The sequence below is a fragment of the Phragmites australis genome, chromosome 1 (assembly GCF_958298935.1).
Source record: "Phragmites australis chromosome 1, lpPhrAust1.1, whole genome shotgun sequence".
Classification (NCBI taxonomy): domain Eukaryota; kingdom Viridiplantae; phylum Streptophyta; class Magnoliopsida; order Poales; family Poaceae; genus Phragmites; species Phragmites australis.
This window is the reverse complement of record NC_084921.1, coordinates 26,397,764-26,418,220: the sequence shown is the minus strand read 5'-3', so window position 1 is coordinate 26,418,220 and position 20,457 is coordinate 26,397,764. Positions and strand designations below refer to the sequence as shown.

Below are 20,457 nucleotides of genomic sequence, written 5' to 3'. Positions count from 1 at the left end.
ACGGCAAACAGCGGCAATCAATGGCGGGGGCTCGGTCAAGCATGCCGACGGCCAAACGGCGACGTAATTGACCCGGGCGAACACTCCTACAGCATCTACGTAGGCACGTGGACTCAATGGCGCGGCCAGTTTTCGAAGGGCCCGATGGTGGCCCGGTCGGCAGCATGCGCCGAGGTGGCGGCGACGAGAGGCTCACGCGGAGAAGCGCGCCAGCGACAGGCGAAAGGGAAGACTGCGCGTGCAAAGGGTTCAAGAGATCGCAGGGAAGCTCACCACGATGGTTGGGCCAAAGAGGCGGTGGCTCGATGGCTCAGCAATGAGGTGTGGAACTCGGTTGTCGGAGACGAAGAAGAAGGCGCGTGCGCGCGAAATCCAGCCGGGAAGGGTGGGGTCTCGGAGGGGAAACAGCTAGGGGTGTTTCGGAGGCGTTCCTCCTCGCTTCACACGGCTCGGGCTCGAGGGAGCTCGTCGGTGGTGCGGCAGATTTGGCGGCGACGTAGTGCTGCACTCTGCTCTGCTCTGTGCGCGCGGCTGAGTGAGAGATGGAGCAGAGAGAGGCCAAGGGGAAGGAGATAATGGCGACACCAGCACCTCAGGAAGGAGCACGACGTCGTGCTCAACTTGCTGGCTCGTGGCTGGCCTCCAAAGTCAGCAAAATCTGTGGCCACCCAGAGCAGTGCTCAGCAAGAGGGGAGGTGAGAGGCAGAGAGAGGGATGAGTGGTGGGGCCGATGAACAGTGACCGACTAAAGAAAAATGTCATCTCCACTCCTTCTATTCAAAAGAATATCTTCCCGTGGTCCAAAAATTATGGGACAAATTTTGTGTGAAACTAAAATTCATATGCAACCCATTTTAACTAGTTTGACCAATAATGCCTGAGCCAATTTCAAACTAAAATCCTCCAAGAATGCTAGCTTTTCTAACTTATGGTAATTTTTATGCCTTCAAAATAATTCCCAAAAATTTGGGAAAAATCATTTATATTCTTCATATTGCATGGACTAATTTCTAAAATTATTTCCAACACTATGTTGTATAGCAATATTGTGAGTTGCTTAACAATGTGTCAATTAACATTGGTTTTCACAATTATGTTTAATATGAAAATGCATGTTCATAATTCATCAAAACAATTAAGCATAATGCCATTAATGCTTACGATGCTTAATGACATGCTTAGGCCATTTGGGTTGTTACATTGATGCAAGGTAGGATTTCCCAAACTTGATTCTCAATCTCATTGGTAAATATGCCTTCACTTCAGTGTGGAAAATCAATGTGGAAAAGGAAAGGTCAGACCGTTCCACTTTAAATCGGATGTTTTAAGTTCTAGATCCGTAAGTTTCTTACTGTTGCAACACCATGGATACAGGATAATAAACATTTTGTGAACAAAGTTGTCACCTCCAAGCTAAATAGTTTTCTGAGATATCACTGTATGTTGCATTGGTCCTATACTGCACAGCTACAGTTCATTCCACATTAGGGGTGTGATCAGTTCATATCGTTTAGGACATGCCTTGGGTCATTTGATTTTTGTGGACAATTACTACCCAAGATTTCCCAGTTTGGTAATCTTACTATGTGCAACATTCAGGGCCTGTTTGGTAATCTTACTATGTGCAACATTCAAGGCCTGTTTGATATAGTTCTCTCTAATTCAAATTCTTTGCGGAGAGTGATTCTCATGTGGCTGAAAGTGATTCTCTCTGAAATAAACTATATAGAGGAAGTGATTCTGTGCAGAAAGTGAATCAGAAGAAGCTGTTTTTTTCAGCTTCTCAGCTTCTAGTTCATTTCAGAGAATCACTCACACAGATTACACTTAGGGAGCTAAAAATCGAAAGCTACTATTTGACAGAGTTCCCCTGATTTCAGTAGAAAAGCTGCTTTAGGACCTCTGACAAAAAGGCCCTCAATTACCAATTAAATGTGTGCTTAGCGTATTGTATGTTCTACGCTCTAATTTTCTTTCTTTTTTGAAAGTACGGCCAAATGTTTTACTCTAACTACAGAAATCAAATTATAAGTGTTCGCATGGCGTGTCACAAGTTCCAATCCAATATCCTACGCTAGCAAGCCCTTTTTTTGGCTTAATTATGTGCTCCCTTTGAAGGGATTTAAAGTTTTAAACCCGCTTGTTTGCACTGTGAGTACAGATAACACTCAAACCAAGTCAACATATAAACGTTGTAAGGACAGATATGAAACCGGCAAAAAAATTGTTAGAAGATGCAAAGCATGAGGTTTTGGAGTTACGGAGGTGGTTTCCTGTGATACGTTCTTGATTAACTAAAAAAAATGCAGGTACTAGTGTTCCTTGCAACAAAAATATCCTTACAAAAGAGTATAGCCACAGCAGTTAAACCTGTATCAGAGATAGAATGGAGAACCAGCGTAACAACAGCGTAAGGACTCTCCCTGGGTACCCAAGACTGACGATTTTATCCAGCGTTTGCTCCAAATGCATTTCAGCCGTAGCTCTGCTGATTGCAAGGACGCGGGAAAAACAGGAGCATCCAGCAACAGCCACATAACGATCCCTAAGGGTAAAAAAAAGGCGCAACACGTTTTACCCACGTGAATAAACAGGGCTCAACAATTCATACAACTACACACATGACACATCAGACAGTTAATGACAGTGCAATGCCACATTTCGTCATCCTGGACTGAACACATTTATCCTAATGCACGTTAGTAACATAGCAGTACAAATGAAAAGAAATCAGAACCTCTTGAGGCAGTTTACAGATCAAGCGGTGTATTCAAGAAACACACTTCTTCCCAAACAAACCAGGAGGCAGGTGAGCTACAGATAATCTAAAACAGCGCTGAAAACTTTGTACAGAGAAACCTCTACTGGACGGGCCCTCTTAGTACATGGGGACTCCAATATGCAATCATGGCATACTACTCGAAGATCAACTCTTAGGGCTACAATATGCAATCATGGCATACTACTCGAAGATCAACTCTTAGGACTAGAATATTGCAGATCAATTGTGATATACTTTAACAGGCACATTCACTCATCAAGTCCACGATACCACAAAACATTAGATTATGCATGGTACCTGCAACAATTGGAGCACAGCAAGATACACTTAGAGATAAATGATACAGGTATCTGGACGTCAGGCGCAGAATTATGGTACTAAAATTTAAAATTGAACAGGAAAACGGCATACAGATGGCAGATGTCGATGAACAATTAGCACTTTGATAATCGTGATATCCTTGATTTGCCCTTTTCAATTGGAAATTTCCAGACGATATCATCTAATTTGCTGCTGTAGTTATTTATGAACTGTGATACGAGAAAACTTGCAGAGTTAGCTGAGCATGTCCCACGGAAATTCAAAGAAATTAAACAGAAAAATTTTATTACGAATAGCAACTTGTATTCAATAGTAACCTCTGGGGATAATATGTAGAGTATGTGAGGGAGTACAGGATAAGGACTTTATATTCCTAACACCTCCGTCAAATGCAAGGCATATGCAATAGCATTGTATTTGAAAGAGGTGACACTAAGTAGTAAACTTAGACTAATACATCCAAAAATTCTCTTCAAAGCCGTCTTAGAGTGGAGTCTTGTAATCATGTTGAATCAAAATGAAGAAATGTTATACGAAGCACAAGAGTAGAGTCGTGATAATGACAACAAAAGAATATCCTTGGTCAAGAATCATAATAAAGCGACGGCAAATAGCAAGACAACAGACATAAGTTGTCATTAAAGCTACGGAAAAACCAAGACGATAAAAGAATGCTCTAGATGAAAAGTAGCAATAGACGACAAACGAAGTCGCCACCAAAAAAAAAACTACAGAAAAACCTAGATGACATGTTGCCCTAGATGAAATTAACTAATGGACGAAAGAATATGAGACTCGCACAGCACAGACGAACACAAAGTGAGACCGAGACTTAGACGGACATAGCGAAATTGCAAAGACGCTAATACGAGACTAAGAAGCTAGCAAGCAACAACAAGGCAAAATCCTAGCATAGCAACATGCCACCACACCTAAGACGCAAATGAAATCGTTAATATAGTAGTAGGAGCAACGCACAACCTAACAGCACCACCACACAATGGGTAGCACACCAACGAGACTAGAAACCCATGAACCATCGCTAAGATAAGCCCAACATGTACAACAAAGCAGAACAACAGCCCACAAGTCGATGACCATCTGCGAAAAGAGGTTGACGCGGCAGTCGAAAATTGGTAGGGTGACGTTGTGCACGGAGACCGAATCGATTAAGGATCGAGCCCAATGCAACAACACGTCCTCCCAGTTCAACCGTGATTAAAGAGCGGGCTGACGAAAAATCTGAAGAATTGACGGTGATGGATCGAGATTGGATCGGACCAGAGCTGTGTCACTGACACCAGCAAGGAGTCCAGGACGCTGGCGCAGCAGAGCGGGCAGGTGGCAAGCCCACACATGTTCCATTCGTAGCACATCTAGCAAAGCGGGCAGGTGGTGAGCCCACATGCGTTCCACCCGAAGTGCATCAACATCGCCCTGCCATGATCCATCCACGATCCAGTGCCGCCTGATCCGGCGACGAGCCCCCTCCCCTGCGGCAAGTCATGTGGCGGGACCACTTCAACGTCAACGCGGATGTGTTTGCCAGGGGACCATCCTCGTCAGGGAGCCGGAAGAGGCAGAGGTGGGAGAGGTGGCCGTGGAGGCAGACCCACAGTTAGTAAAGCCTGCCAGATTGGAACGAGCCAGCTCAGGGGAGTCGACGCGCTAGAGGGAAACCGGTGGCGGGAGGGGAGCCAATGGTAGAGAGGATCCATTTTCGGATCGAGACGAGTCAACACAGGGGAGTCGACGGTGGGAGGGAAACCGGCGGCGGGAGTTAAGCACAGGAGGACACTTCGGTCAGGTGGGGGCCGGCGACGAGAAGGTGTCGAGAAGCAGCACATCGGGCGAAGACTAGACCAAGCAAAAACAACACCGAGAAGAGCAGAGCCGACGGTAAGTCAACAGGGCGGGTGGAATAGATCTAAACGGGATGAGTTGCTGCGTCACTAAAAAAACCCTAGCTCTGATACCATGTTAGGAATTACAACTTATATTCAATAGTAGCCTTTGGAGGCGATATATAGAGTACATGAGGAAGTACAGGATAAAAACTCTATATTCCTAACCGACTGTTTTAAAATAAATGTGTCCCCATTTAGATGTATCAGTTGCATAGAGCTGAATGTTATGTATCAGCTGCAAGCATATGAAGGGGAAAAAGACAGAAGTGCGAAAGAAAAGATCTGACCGTGTTATACTCTGAAGTATCTCCAGCTGCTCTTTGTAGTTCCACCATGAAGATTGATGGAGCAACTTCGAAAACCTAAAACCATGGTTGTCTGTTGGTGTGGGTGGGGTGGGTAGAGTGGGGGATAGGTATCATACCACAACAGAAAGCAATAGAACAAGATATATACTTGACCACAAAGAGAGCATACTCACTTCAACCATAATTGTGAGATGACTAGTCTTGTTCGCATTTAGATTTTCCACCCTCATCTGAATATCATAGCAATGCAATTAGTTAAAAACAACCAAAATATGCTTATAGTAATGCCAACTGATTAGCAACCAAAAATAACTTGTAAAATGTAAATCTGGAAAGAAAAAAAAAACATCCTTTAAAATTGTTACTCGAAAATAAATGGAGTGGAAACCACTATAATATCAAGTCTACAATTTTTCACCATATTTATAAACATCCTGCATCATGAAAAACAACAGCAGCAGCAGCAACAGACCACATAACCAAGCGAAAAGCTATTAAATGGCAATACAATTTAACACTGTTAAACAAGTGGTATGAAAATTGAAAATTATGTACTTTTGCTACATTCAATATAGCTTGTGCCATACACATGATTCGGGCAATATACCTCGATATAGTAATTTAGTTAACTTGTAGCCAGAAAACATAGTCAAGCTTTTCAACAAGGAATTGTAAATTATTTTCATATAATTTACACCACAATGAAACTAAAGAGAAATCAAGTCTGTTGAGTAACACCAAAATATAGTCAAATGTTGACTATTATAGAAATCGAATAGATAAAACGCCAAAAGATTTGCATGAGGGAAAACAAACATTACCTTATAATTGCGAATGTGCGTCTTAAACCCCATAGACTGCGCAACAACCTCCATACTTGACAAGATAACCTTTGCCGGTTTGCGGGATAAGAATCTGTTTTGAAGCTTGTCATAGTCCTGTAGATCAAGCAATTGTTAAGTCTGAGAATAAAAAACAACAAATCAATATATAGAATGCTCATTGCATTAACCACGGCAAGTATAGAACAATTAGCTTAATGCTCAGGGAAAACTCATCTTGATCATGGTTACCATATTCTTGGAAATTATCAGAGAATTACCCATATAGATAACAACAATTCTATCCCTTGAGGATAATATGATGAAGTGTCTCCCAGCTTCAATGTTGAACACAACTCCATTTTTTAGAGCAATTGCTCCATCTGACAACAATACCTGTCCTTTTGGACATACATGCAGTCAAATGTTCAAATCTTTGACTATCAGTATCTTTTCAAACATTTGGGTTGGAAACAAGATGAGGTGAAAAAATAACGCCAACTGGATTGTATACTCATATTTGGCATCATAGGTCATATTTCTTGCTCTTGGTCAGATGAACTAACATTGTTCACTTTTTCCTCCTATAATTAAACATCAATTTGAACCAAACTAATTATAATTTGTGTTATCTCTACAATACAGGAATACCAACAACACGATAATGCAGAAAAATATACAAACTACAGCGTTAAGTCAGGTCTCCACTCTTCCATCAATTCACTTTTACAAACAATAAGCGGACAGAATTATATCTGCAAATCACATAAATGCATGATGGTAATAAAACAACGTAGATATGGGACATGATACTAAAACTGTTTTAGTATTATAACTAATTGTTTGTTACAACATTAGGCAGAACGAAATGGCTAGCATCATACCTGTTTGCGATCAAATAGGGCTGCAAGGTTCAATCCTTGAGACAAAATGATTAGGTCGAATGCATTAAGTGTCAGAGGACCTGCTTCATCGTCAAAAGTATGCTCAGTATCTTCCTGAAATCACATAAAACAAATTGAATAAGGAAAATTAATATACTTACTAGTACAAAGTACACCAGAGTTCACATTGAAACACCACTTTCTTGTTTAACTTTACAGATTAGTATCACAAGGGAACACAATTCCATAAGGAATGGCATCCCACCTTTCTATTTCAATTCTATATGTTGTGGATAGCAGAGCAAAAGGGAAAAAAATGATCGGGTAAGTTCTGATGGGAATTCTGCCTACTGTAGAAAGTCAGGAAGATAGTGGCACTAAAGCAGACAGGGAAGACAACAACCGGAAATGTGTAAAGGTGACGGCAGAAGATGAAAACACACAGATACCACCTGTCTATTAAATTCTCTATAACTAAGTAAATAAGTAGACAGGGGTCGACCAAACCTAACATAAAAGAAACCTATAAAGAGAGACTTGAAGGAATAAAATATCCCCAAAGAACTATCTACAGATAGAAGCGTATGAAAACTAGCAATCCACGTATCAGAATCATAACTTATGATCTTAAGGCCTGACAATTGCTCAGATGCACATAGCAAGAGCTTCATGCTCCCCCTCCCCCTCCCCTTCCCCTTGCACTTTCCCGCCGGCGCCCCTCCACCCACCACCAGCCCCACGCCGGTGCCTGCTCAGGGCTCGGCGGCCACCAACCAGGTCGTGTTCTCCACCCTGGAGCCGGTCATTTCACCCTCCTCCCGAGCGTCAGCGTCAAACCTTTCACCGTCTACTCCGACGGGTCGCGGCAAGGAGTTGCGGTGGCAGGACGCCAGCCCCTCCTCACCCGTTACCGACGTACCTTCCTTCCGAGACATGCTTCTGCAGGCTCCCACAGCCCCACCTTCCTTTGCGTTGCGTGTGTCATCGCGGCCTGCTCCTGCCAAGCGCGCTGCTTCGCCGCAGCCAAGCCGCACCAACGTTCGCTCCACAGTCGCGGATGACTGGCGCAAGCTAGTGAGTAGGAGCTCTACGGAAGGAACATCAACTGATCCAGCGTCATGGCAAGCCTATCCTAGTGGACCTCGACGGAAAGTGTTTTAACTGCTTGGGCTTTGGTCATCGGGCGGCCTCCTACCGGCGTCCAGTGTTACCTGGACACCCGTGTCCAAATTTATTTGCCGAATCGGACACCCCGAATCCGAGTCGGATTCCGACACCCGTGTTGGATTCCGAGTTGTATTTCGCGTGTCCAAATTTACTTTGCCGAATCAGACACTTGTGTCCGTGTCCAGGTAACACTGCCGGCGTCGCACCAGATGCTTTCGTTGCCTAGCACCGGGCCACATTTCCCATGCCTATGTCTTGTTACGGGCTGCTGCCGCTGAGGCTCCACATCCGTCGCCGGCTAAGCGGCTTTCTGTCTGGCGTCGTCTCTCCATGCCAGCGAAAGTGTCTCCTCAGGCTCCTGCTACGACGGTTGAGCCTGGTGTGGGTGACCATGTCTCGCGTTGCCATGGTGGTCAGGAGGGCCGCTCATGCCGGCGTCGCCGTCGACGCCGTCCTTCGTCTACGGCTTCTTGTGCGCCACCCGCACCTCTGCTTTCCAACCTTCCTGATGCTCCAGGGCAAGATGATACTACTCCGGCACCGCCCCTGCGTTCGACGGTTGAGGTCTCGAGCTCTGCCCATGACCTCCTTCCGCGGGATTTGTGCATTCGTGCTCGCTCAGTTAGCATCGCGCAGGCGGAGCTTGACCTGCGCCGGGTTGTCTTCATTACTATTGGTGGTACTCGGCCGACGGTCTCTCCACAGGAGGTAGCGGCGGCCATTGCGGATAATTTTGGCCTCAACGTTCAAGAGCTTGTTTTACATCGTTCAACGCCGGAGGACTTCCTTCTCCTTTTACCGAGCGCTTCGACGGCTTCCCGTGTGCTTGCTGGCGGCCGCCCCATTCACACACCTCGGTTCATGCTTCTTCTCAAGGCTTGGACTCGACAGGCCCATGCTGTGGGTAGGTCCCTCCTCTACAAGGTGGAGTTGTCCCTCCGTGGCATTCCTGCTCACGCATGGGATTTGTCGTTAGCGGCGCATTTGTTGAATCCCTTCTATTGGATCGAAGGCCTCCATCCGAGCACTGTTGACCGCTCTGATCTTTCGGTTTTTCGGCTCATGGCTTGGTCGGTTTGTCCGGAACAGATTCCGGCAAGCAAGGACCTGCTGATTTTGGAGCCACTTGAATTCTTCACTGGTGAGGAGACTCCGACGAAGCTAGCTCTAGCCTACTCGATCGACATTCAGATTGACGTCCTCCATGACCCCATCGGCCACCGGTCGGTTTCGCTACCCTCCTCTGTTGAGGATGATGGAAGCAGTCGTGGACGTCACCAGAGGCAACGTCTTCTGCAGTCAGCGTCCTTCTCGCACGGATCGCCGCTGACGCCTCCCTTGAACGGCGCGTCTTCCCTTGGCGGCAGTGGCGGTGTTTCTTCCCCACGTCTGGCGGCGCGAAGTTTGGATGCGCACGACTTTCTGGCACACACCGCTCATTCCTCGGATGGGCAGTCAACTGAGCTAGCCGTTCGCCCCCCACCCCCCACCATACGCCCAGGCTGGTGCCTCATACATGGAGCTCGTTTTAGCTGGTGAAGCCTCTTCGGGTGCAGGTGCTGTTGATGGCTGTCCCCCAGTCCTGTCTTGCGTCGCGACTGACTCCTCGGTTGATGCGCGGCTGTTTATCATGGATGTCCCCTCTGGTGTTTCTTCAGTCGTTCATGAAATGCCTGTTTTCGAAATTGTGATGTGTGGTGGCGGGATCGAAGCGGATTTACTCTGCAAATCTCCCATAGCCTTGGATAAATATTGAATCCTTGCCCCAGAAACCGTGCAATCTATCCTCCACCCGTGTGTTGCACGTGTGTCCGGAGTTGACTCGGCGGTTTTCCCCAGGGAGGACTCTCGGATTGTTTTGGCCCAATTTCTGGCGGCCTGCTTCTCTTCCAAGGATTGTTCTCGCATTTATACGCGGCAGGGGCTGTCAATGTTCGCAGGCTTCTAATCCTAAGCATGGCGCTATTGCTGGCCTGCATCCGGAGCCTACAACACCTATGGCCTTTGTGGCTAAATTGACCATGCCCACTGACGCTTTGTTGTCGGCTCCGGTCGTCCCGAAAAGGAGACCCAAGACGTTGCCGCCGGACTATGTGCCTCGGCGCAGTCGACGAATCGCTGGTCGCCCGGCTCAGACCACCTCCAACAAGCAAGTTGTGACTCATGTTATGTGCTCTCTGGGTTTCATTGGCGCACAGGAAGAGGCTAGCGTGGATGCTCTTGAAGATTATGCACCGTTGTTCGCTAATCCTCTCAGTCGTGCTCACTTGGCTGCGTTAACTGCGCTCTTTGGCTGGTCAGTTGCGGATGGGGGCTGTGTTCTGTCTGCGGAGCTGGTCTCTGTCGTGTGGAAGGCCTTGTAGCCCGGTGTCTTGGTCACTGCTTTACTTTTTTCTATGGAGGCTTCAAATATTTTGGTATGGAACGTGTGTGGCCTTAACAAAAGGGCTCGACGTGATTCGATTAGAGAAATGGTGGACTCTGCTAGGTCGGATATTGTTTGTCTTCAGGAGACGAAACTTGCGGCAATCTCACCCTTTCTTCTTGCTTCCTTGCTTGGATCGAATTTTAGCCAGCATATCTACCTCCCGGCAATTGGTACTCGAGGTGGTGTCCTGATGGCTTGGAGAGGTGGTGTTTGTCAGGCGATAACAACGCGGGTGGATATGTACTTCGTCTCGATATTGTTTGCTGGTATTGGTTATCCTGACTGGTGGCTCACGGTGGTGTATGGGCCCACCCAGGATATCGAGAAGCCCCTATTTCTTCAAGAACTTCGTGATGTCCGTGCTGGTTGCCCCGGGCCTTGGGCGATCGCGGGAGATTTCAATCTCATATATCAATCCGAAGACAAAAATAATGCTAATCTGGACAGAGCTATGATGGGGCGTTTCCGTCGATTGTTGAACAACGTTGAGCTCAAGGAACTCAATTTACTCGGTCGGCGCTACACGTGGTCTAATGAGCGTGCGTCTCCCACGTTGGTGCGTCTTGATCGAGTGTTTTGTACTGTGGATTCGGAGCTAATCTTCCCGGATAGCCTGCTATATAGCCTCTCTTCAGCTACCTTAGACCACTGCCCTTTGTTGATTGGCCTGAGGGACAATGTGCTTGGGAAACGTCGATTCCACTTCGAAAATTTCTGGACAAGGTTGGATGGTTTCCTGGATGTTGTGGCGAATTCTTGGTTTCAGGATGTCACGTCTAAATGCCCGCTGTAGCCTTTTTCTATCAAACTGACGCGCCTTGCCAAGGCCTTGAAATCTTGGGAGCAAAAAAGGATTGGTAACATTAAGCTACAGCTGCTGCTCGCCAAGGAATTGCTTCATCGTCTGGACATTGCCCAGAATGTTCGCCCCCTCTCGGATGATGAGTTTTGGCTGAGGAAAAAACTGAAGTTGCATTGTCTTGCTCTGGCGTCTCTTGAACGCACCATTGCTCATTCACGTTCACGCATTGGTTGGTTAAAGGAGGGGGATGCCAATACTGCTCTCTTCCATCTTCATGCACGTTGCAGGAAGCGAAAGAATTTCATTGCCAAGCTGCAAGTTGGTGATCGGATTGTTACTTCTCAGGAAGAGAAACATCAGGCGATCTTCAAATTCTTTGACGGTTCACTTGGCACTGCTGAATCGTGCTCACATACGTTGAACCTTGAGGAATTCTACCAGCCTGCTCTGGACCTATCTGCCTTGGATGCCCCATTTTCAGAGGAGGTCTGGGCCACGATAAGGGAGCTCCCACCTGACAAGGCGTTGGGTCCGGACGGGTACACAGGCATGTTCTATCGGGTATGTTGGACAATCATCAATTTTGATCTTCTCTGTGCGCTGCGCACTTTGCATCGTGGTGATGGCCGTCGGTTGGGTCTCTTAAATTCAGCACTGATCACCTTATTGCCCAAATCTGCATATGCTATCCTGGAGAAGCCGATCTTCACACATGGCTGCAAGATCCCTCAGGTCTTTTCAGCACACGGCCGGCCTATCTATCCCTTTTCATTGGTAGTACGCGCTTTGAACCATGGAAAAGGATATGGAAATCTTAGGCGCCACGCCGCTGCAAGTTCTTCATTTGGTTCGCGGTCCTCAATCGTTGTTGGACAACGGATCGCTTGGCTCGCCGTGGTATGCCTCATCCGAAGAATTGTCCCCTCTGTGACCAAGAGGACGAGACGGTTCAACACATTTCGTGTTCTTGTGTTTTCGCTAGAGAATTGTGGTACAAACTTCTCAGCCAGATTGGATTGCAGTAGCTTGCACCATCTATTGCCGACGAAAATTTTGCTGATTGGTGGCGCCAAGCACAACGGAGGGCAAGCAAGGACAGGCGGAAAGGTCTCAACACCTTGATCATCCTAGTAGCTTGGTGGTTATGGAAACATCGCAATGATTGCGTTTTCAACAACACTGCCCCAAGAGTGGAGGTCGTTCTACAAGAAATTTGCGTGAAGGCTCGCCTTTGGATCTCAGCGGGGGCGAGGGGGCTGGCGGCTCTTTGGCTTGTTTAGGCTCTGGAGTTTTGCTCTTGACCGGGTGGCATTTGTGTCTATTCTATTTTTCGGTTTTTTCAGTTTTAGTTTTGTTCTGGTTTTGTTCTTTCTTTCCTGTGTTCGTTTTAGCTGTTTTTTAGGGCCGCATTTTTCCTTCTATCTTTAATTCAAAGGCGCGCAGCTCTCCTGCATGTTCGAGAAAAAAAAAAGAATCATAACTTATGCATTAGTCTCCTTATACCATTATTACTTTTATTTTGTTACTATTATTAGTACCTTTATTATCATTATTATTTTCACATCATCTTTTTAGTTGGATCTTGTGGGTTTCATCTCTAGCCTACCCCAACTTGCTTGGGACAAAAGCTGTTGTCGTTGTTGTTGTAAGTAAATAAGTAGATAGAACTCATAGAAAGCACTGGTGAGCAATGTTAAATATGCTTTTAACATCCACAACAACACGGCTTTTGCTTATGAATAGAGTTGGCAATGGAACAGTTTGCCAGGGTTTTACAAGAACCAAGTGATGAAGATTGCAGTACACTACAAACTACATATATCGGTATAAAATGCAACATTTCCATTCCAAAAGAGTTCCAGAAAATGGTAAGCATAAGGTCTATACCTCAGGATCATCGAACGCTGCGTTAACATCATCGAGATTTACTTCTTCATTTTCTACTTCTTTGACAGGTTCATAATTCTTCTTAAACCATTCATCATTTCTGATCTCTTCTATCCTGATTCGCTGTTCCAAGTCAGAAGACATCTAGTAAATAAAACATCGATGATGATAGCAAATAACCAAACATTAAATGTCCTTGCATGTTACATGGACTATTCATGTGTATCTAACTAATTTTATCTTCGGTATCTAACTATTAAAATATTTAAAAATGTATCTTTAACAGAAAGAAATCAAAGGGAACTTTAGCGGAAAGAAATCAAAAGGAACTATGAATTAACAAAGTCAGGATGACCTGAGGAGCCAGATCATTTACTTTAGCCAGATCATTTACTTTCAAACAGAGCTCGTAAACCAGTCTACTGATCATGACTGACGGCAGAAACAAGCCGAACCAATGTAACTCACCGAGTAAAATCCTAAACATTACACAGCTAACCATGGCAGTATGTAGTAGTATGACTAAAGTACCCATATAAATTCTACTTCTTCCATAATAGGGTATATATATTCCATATAGGGGTTACAAACTCGATCAACATTACATAGACTTTTCATCCAACTCCATTTACAAAGGAAAGAGATAAATAAATGATGCTAACAAATATGCAATTGTACTAATTGAATGATACATCATACATGTCAATCAGATCTTAAAACTTGGTTAGCATTCCTGTTTTTCATCTAATCTATATGTAAGTCTCTGAAACCTTATATGTTGACTTTTATCAAGCATATAAATCCACATATTTAATGATGAAAACTCCAATATATATGTCTGATGTGAACTAAATTGGCATTTGGCAACATATCCAGCGGTAGTTCCATTTGTACCTTTTGAGCCAACCTTATGACACAGTGGTAACATGTCACAATTTATAACCATAACAAAAAAAGGGGAACACTTTACATTGCTGCAATATTTTAGTTGTCTCATTGTTAGTATCTGATAGGATATATTAGACACTACTGAATTGCTGACAAAGTTAAAAGCAACATATTATCCCCAAAGGCCTGATGAGGTATAAGCTGTTAGAAAGTTTCTTTCAGCTAAACAACTGTAGAACTTTACTTACTGTATCTGGATTTGGGTCAAGAATTCTACGAATCAGTGACTTTGCACCACCTGAAAACCAAGGTGGGAATGAATATTCGGCACTCTCAATCTGTATTAAGGGGGGGAAAGAGTAAAGATACAGAAAATACACTCTCATAAGAACAATTAAGCATCTAAGATCAAGTTTCCTGTTCAGGCCACCCAAAATATTGGAATTGACTGTATAAAGCGAAGTAACAATTAGCAATATACAACTCAGTTGCAAAACACAATAGGAAAACCTCTTAATACAAACATCTCTACTAAATCACCAATGTTCTATTTCCTTTTAGTAAAAACAAAATAAACATAACGAACCAAAATAAGAATAGGTGTGAGTTCATGTATGACAAGTTGTAGTTGTGCTACTCTACTTCGCACTACTCTATTTAATGTAGTACATGTCAAACCAATGCTGGACTAGTCCGGTCTTAGAACTGTTAAAGCGCATTGCCTTTCACTTAGCCTATGTATTTTAATATTTAGAATGTTTGGTGGTGGAAAAGTTGGTACTAGGACAATATACTTACCATATCAGAGCCACTGGAGGTTAGACTGCTTAGTTCTCTATGCAACAAATTTTCATATATTAGTATCACCAAGTCCACTTAAAATCATTGATTAAACAAATAGTATGAAAGTAAGAGAAACTAGCATTCATAGTGATATACTGTGCAGACCAGTGCATACTAAGAGAAAATTAAAAGAAAACATCATGAGATCTGACAAAGATTTTGTATAGCATTATGATATCTAAGGTTAGAAGAAGAATGTAATATACTTCTTTAGTAGTCCCTAATCCATAGGTAATTCATCTCGAAAGAGTAGTTGACTTGTAATTACGTCATAATATCATAAGAACCAAACCTTCTCATAAAGGGTAGTCAAATCCACTTCATCAAATGGAAGATAACCTGCCAAAAGGACATATAAAATAACTCCACATGACCAGGTATCAGCAAGTGCTCCATTATATCCTTTATGACTGAGAACCTGGTCCAACAGATGAATCGAACATATTGGCTCAGTAAACACAATATTTATCATGTAAAGAAATTGAATTTACCAAGAAAAGAATACATAGTTATTGGTCATGCATATATGAAATGGACTAGTTAGTCGTGTGCAGGTGTGTGATCAAATTAAGTAAAATTGGGCAAAGGTACAAATTCTCCACAAAAATAATCAATGGACAATAGAAAATATTTTTCTCTCCTTTATTTGGCTATTTCACTATATAAATACAGGTGTGGCTATAGGAATAGTCTCACATTGGTTGTGGAAGGGCAATACGCCCAACTTAAAAGTGGGAATCCCAACACCTCATCGGCTAGCTTTTGGGCTGTAGAAAGGTCCTTTCGATCCTACAATTAGTATCAAAGCCCAATCCACAAGGTGTGGACCACAATCTTTGGCCCAATGGACCCAAGTATGTGTGAAGGTCTGATGGACCGTTTGTACCAGTGGGGTCATAACCTGAGGGACCGTCATTGTACGGTGAATGGGCGGTGAAGGGCTGTGGGACACCAATGTGTGAAGGGGAAGATTATTGGAATAGTCTCACATTGGTTGTGGAAGGAAAATGCGCTCAACTTAAAAGTGGGGAGCCCCTCACCTCATCGGTTAGCTTTTGGGGTGTAGAAAGGCCATTTTGATCCTACAGTGGCTTTCGCTAGTTCAATGAATCATCATTTAACCTTCCTATCTGCAGGTGATATGATCCAAATATAATGATCATGACATGTTACAAAGTACAATGACATTTTGTCGACCGGCATGCTCGTTAAACGTTAAAGTATTCAGATGCTATAGTTAATTGTTTAGTTTCCCGATTGACACAAAAAAGACATCAAAAGGCTCTTCACCCTAGTAGCATTTGATATCCATATATGAGCAAACAAGAATTATTAACATCCTAAGATGGAGTGAAGTAATATCCACTTTGTTGCAGTGGACAGGTTTAGCAACTTCTTAGAACTCAAATCATATGATTCAGATTTAGTACCTCTGGGGCGACATAGTTCGGGGTACCACAGGTTGTACGTAAAAGGGAAGATCCCTGCAAGTAACCAAACTAAGCAACTCAAGAAAGGAACCAAAAATATGAAGGAGATTTTCAGAAAGATATACACCTGGGCAGGCCATGCGCTGAGTCCAAAGTCTGAAATTTTAAGATTACCTTGGGAATCAAGGAGGAGATTTTCGGGCTGCATACAAGCAAAATGAGATCAACAAGCCCAAAAATTCTAAAATGCAGACATGTTCATTTTTCCTATTCAATGTTCACCTTTAAATCTCGATGGTAGACTCCTTTGCCGTGACAAAAATCAACACCGTCAATAAGCTGCTGAAAGTATCTGCGTGCATCTGCTTCATTGAGTCTCCCATGACGAATCTGAAAATGGTATTTTTCACAGTATTATTAGGTTCAAGTTTCATGTTAACATATTTCTGGGGCTGAATCTAAGAAGATGAAGTACAAAAGAGCAAGTGTGCCTTCAAATTTAACTCCTTGGGTTTACTACATATATAAGTGTAACACAATAAGATGGAATCAGAATTAACAGCCATAAACACCATCCAGAATTGGTGGCCCTAAGCAAAACATTCTGAGGAAAATGTGTGTCTTCGTGCTGTCTTTTCCGTGCGCAAGACATTTCTACCCTCTTACAGAAAAAGCACAAGCAACAATTCCACATCCAAGAAGGAATGCACATAATCTAAACAACAAACACATGTAACTAACATTTATTTTCATAGGTCATATCTAAAAGTCAAAAGTGAAAAGGACACTTATCATAAACAACAGCTGGGTCTTACAATTTTATCAAATAGCTCACCACCAGTGATAAACTCCAAAATTATAAATATCTTCTTCCGGCTTGCCAAAACCTGCACATAACAGAATGGACGATATTCATCCAATAGCACCTTAAAAGATACAGGTGGGAACAAAGACGAAAAACAATGCTTATAAGGAAGAGAGATAGCGTGCCTCGTGTAGCCTGACCACATTGGGATGCCTCACAAGCTTCATTATGGATATCTCTCTCTTAATCTGCAAAACAAAACAATTATGTAACCGTAAGCGCGAGTTAATCATCCTAGGACATCTATCACTCACCTAGCTTGTGTAGCTGTATATCACAAAGCTTGTACAGCTCATACTGTTTAGAGAAATTTTGATCCACATCATAAACCATGGCATGCCATTTTCTATTTTAACTTTTATTTGGAAAGAAGAAACCCTGCCCTGCCACAATAGTTCAAGAAGAAGCACCAATAAAACATTTACAAATCGAGTAAAACTTGGTACACGAAAAGGCTTGGCTAAGGCAAAATTACGCATCACTCGATCCACTTAGCTATAATAACAAAGTCATGCCACAAACACTAACCAAATCTTGCAATATGTACTCATGGAGCAGGGTCCCAGTAGCCACTCGTATAGCACGTGGGAGAACAGGAGCAAAAGGAAAAAGAGCACCCAATCCTTGATCGAACCCGAAGCTAAAGAAGAATATGGCGAGGGATGGGGGAGAATAATCCGAGTACCCAGAGTATCCAAGCACGCAACGGAACAGAATTGACGATGTAATAGGTAAGGGGTGCCCCACGTGATGGGTCCCGCGTCACGAAGTGTCAGCATGCAGCAGGTATTGTCAAAACCACGGTCACACCGCGTGACTAGGACGAAGCTCACACGACTAGCCCCCTGGTCGTGCAGCGAGATCCTACGACCAGCCCTCGCTGGTCGCAGAGCAAGTACCCACCTACCCGATCAAATCTCATTTAATACTACCTACTCGAGTGTTTTTTCCTTCCCTAGACATCTGCTTTCGACGTGGCATGATCATGGGGCGGTGTGGAATTGCAGTGACCAGTCCCGTAGCATTTAGTGCCACGTGATGATCTAACGGGTGAGCGTGACAGCGTTCGGTGATGATACGGGACACGAGGAACAACCAAAGCAAGGCAAGCATGCCTATCCAACATCATGATGTACTAGAGGTAGTTGGCTCCATCATGAGCAAATCTGCCGCAGGGATTGATACGGTTCGATTGTTTGTGCATCTTTCCACTAGTATATAAACGGATCGAGATCGTGTTAGTAGAAAAAAAAAAAAGGCATTATGTAACAAGTTCCTCTAGTTCATAAGACTATATACGGTGTAGGGCTATTATCCCACAAGAGGCCTAAACCTAGATAAATTAAGTGTTTTTGAGTTCAGGATGATACACGCGTATAGAAAACACAAATCAACACGTATGTCTACCGGTATATCCCGGATTATTATCAGGGATCACCCCAACAGGAACGGAACGATAGGCGGTCACCTGTTCGGCCATCTTGTGCTTGAGGATGGAGGAGCGGTCGAGCACCTTCATTGCGACGCTCTCCCCCGTTTCGGTGTTCTGCGCAAACTTGACCTTGGCGAAGGTGCCCTCCCCGATGGTCCGCCCCACCTCGTACTTCCCCACCCGCCGCAGCGCCCCGCCCCCGCCGCCTCCCCCCACCATCTCCGCCCTTCCGGTGGCGAAGAGTCGCGAATCCGGTGCAGGGTAGCGTCGCGCTTGTGGAGTGGAGTGGAGTGGAGCTCAGGTGCTCGACGCCACCATTGATGAGCTTGAGATTCCGCACGGGAGCTAGTTTTGAATGGGGAATTTCTACGGGGAGTTGAGACTGCCTCGTTTTGTTGGCTTGGAAGGAAGCGAGAGACCCGGTTTCGTGGAGTTGGTGGTGCGGTCTCTATCTCTTTCGACGTGGGAAGCAAATTCTGGTGGCCGTAAGCTTTTGAGGTGGAGGAAACAAAAGTCATACTATATTTCAGGTATGTTTTTTTATCTAATCTTGGCTAGTAAGGTCAGAGGACAAGTAAATATATTTTATTCTTTTTGTTTGGTTTGAATTTAAGATTATAGACTTTCTTATTTTCAAAGGAGAGCCAATTAAAACAAGTATATTTTGTTCATTTGTTTAATTTGAATTTAAGATTGTGGGCTAGCAACATTTGCCTTGCCAAGAAAGACTAGTAGGTAAGGAAATCAAACATGTCCTTTATTAGTCACTGGTTGTTTCAGCTATTAATTATGAAAACAGCTCGTAGATTGCGGATTGTAAAAAGTTATATTGTAAATATTAAATTGTACAATCTGTAGAAACTAATGGAAAGTGAATTACTGGATTATTACAACATGAAAGCTGAATTATACAATCCAGCCTATTTATTTCAACTTGCAGATTATGATCATAACCTACAAATTGAAAACAAACAAACTCTTACTAGTTGAGACGGGTATAACATCACAGTGTTGCATTTCATCAAAGGTGTAAAAGGATTCTTCATCGAGACGGTAACTCTAAAGGGGGTAAAAGATGGCTTCAGCGTCTCCAGCTCTTAAGAGACCAAGTAATCGCTTCTGTTTTAAACAAAACTTGTGGTAATTAAACTGAGCATCACATCTTCTGTTCTAACGCTATCTACTCTAGGTTTTGTTTATGTTTGCAGCTAAAAACTTCATTATTGTTTACGCTTGCAACTAAATTTTTCTTCAGACTATTCTGGTCGTAAAAGGATCTCAAAGGGATTTGTTTTGCCTTAAAGGTATCCTAGACTTTTTCTCAATCCACATGTCTAAGGTAAACTATTCAAAGTCCTGCCTTATTTCAATCAATGTCAAACATCTAGCCGGAGTTTTTGGTTGTCGGGTTTGTTCTCTTCCCTTTACCTATCTTAGTTTGCCAATGAGAACAACAAGGTCTAGAGTGGAGGATCTGGTGGATCACTCTCCCTCGTGAACGAAGTTAAAAGAAGAATTTGCCACGGCATCTTGGCTCTCTATGGCGAGTAGGCTCACTTTAGTAACTTAGTAATTTCATCTCTCCTAACCTTCACGATGTGTGCTCTCAAACTTCCTACAAATGTTATTGCTAATATTAACAGGGCTAGAAGGCACTATTTTTGAAGAGGTTTTGATGTAAATGCTAAAAGA

General features: G+C 43.8%; 1 protein-coding gene across 5 annotated transcripts; it reads right to left on the bottom strand.

Moving 5' to 3' along the window:
- Window positions 1-2,641: 2,641 nt before the first annotated feature.
- On the bottom strand, window positions 2,642-19,255 carry LOC133913438 (CBL-interacting protein kinase 8). 5 transcript variants are annotated; one of them, XR_009909031.1, is made up of 15 exons: window positions 18,802-19,255; window positions 17,459-17,521; window positions 17,284-17,355; window positions 16,751-16,858; window positions 16,596-16,670; window positions 16,469-16,522; window positions 15,331-15,456; window positions 14,444-14,533; window positions 13,308-13,430; window positions 7,024-7,137; window positions 6,140-6,256; window positions 5,467-5,548; window positions 5,298-5,372; window positions 3,194-3,312; window positions 2,642-3,079 (listed from the first exon to the last, which is right to left on the bottom strand). XR_009909031.1 is itself a non-coding variant. In XM_062356595.1 (15 exons), the coding sequence occupies exons 1-14, from the start codon at window positions 18,982-18,984 to the stop codon at window positions 3,217-3,219; spliced, it is 1,353 nt and encodes a 450-aa protein (XP_062212579.1). In that variant the 5' UTR covers window positions 18,985-19,255; the 3' UTR covers window positions 2,642-3,079; window positions 3,194-3,216. The 5 variants fall into 5 exon arrangements, 1 of the variants encoding a protein (XP_062212579.1); XR_009909032.1 differs by having other exon boundaries at window positions 5,298-5,388; window positions 5,492-5,548; XM_062356595.1 differs by having other exon boundaries at window positions 5,492-5,548.
- Between the last annotated feature and the right edge of the window lie 1,202 nt (window positions 19,256-20,457).

What these genes read in the sequence shown, in the direction of transcription:
- LOC133913438 (XM_062356595.1), bottom strand. Translation starts at nt 18,984, where the DNA reads ATGGTGGGGGGAGGCGGCGGGGGCGGGGCGCTGCGGCGGGTGGGGAAG. An exon ending in CGAACTATGTCGCCCCAGAG is followed by an intron (nt 15,457 to 16,468) that starts GTACTAAATCTG and finishes CTGTTGGACCAG; the next exon opens with GTTCTCAGTCATAAAGGATA. An exon ending in ATACTTCAGAGTATAACACG is followed by an intron (nt 3,313 to 5,297) that starts GTCAGATCTTTT and finishes CTCGTATCACAG; the next exon opens with TTCATAAATAACTACAGCAG.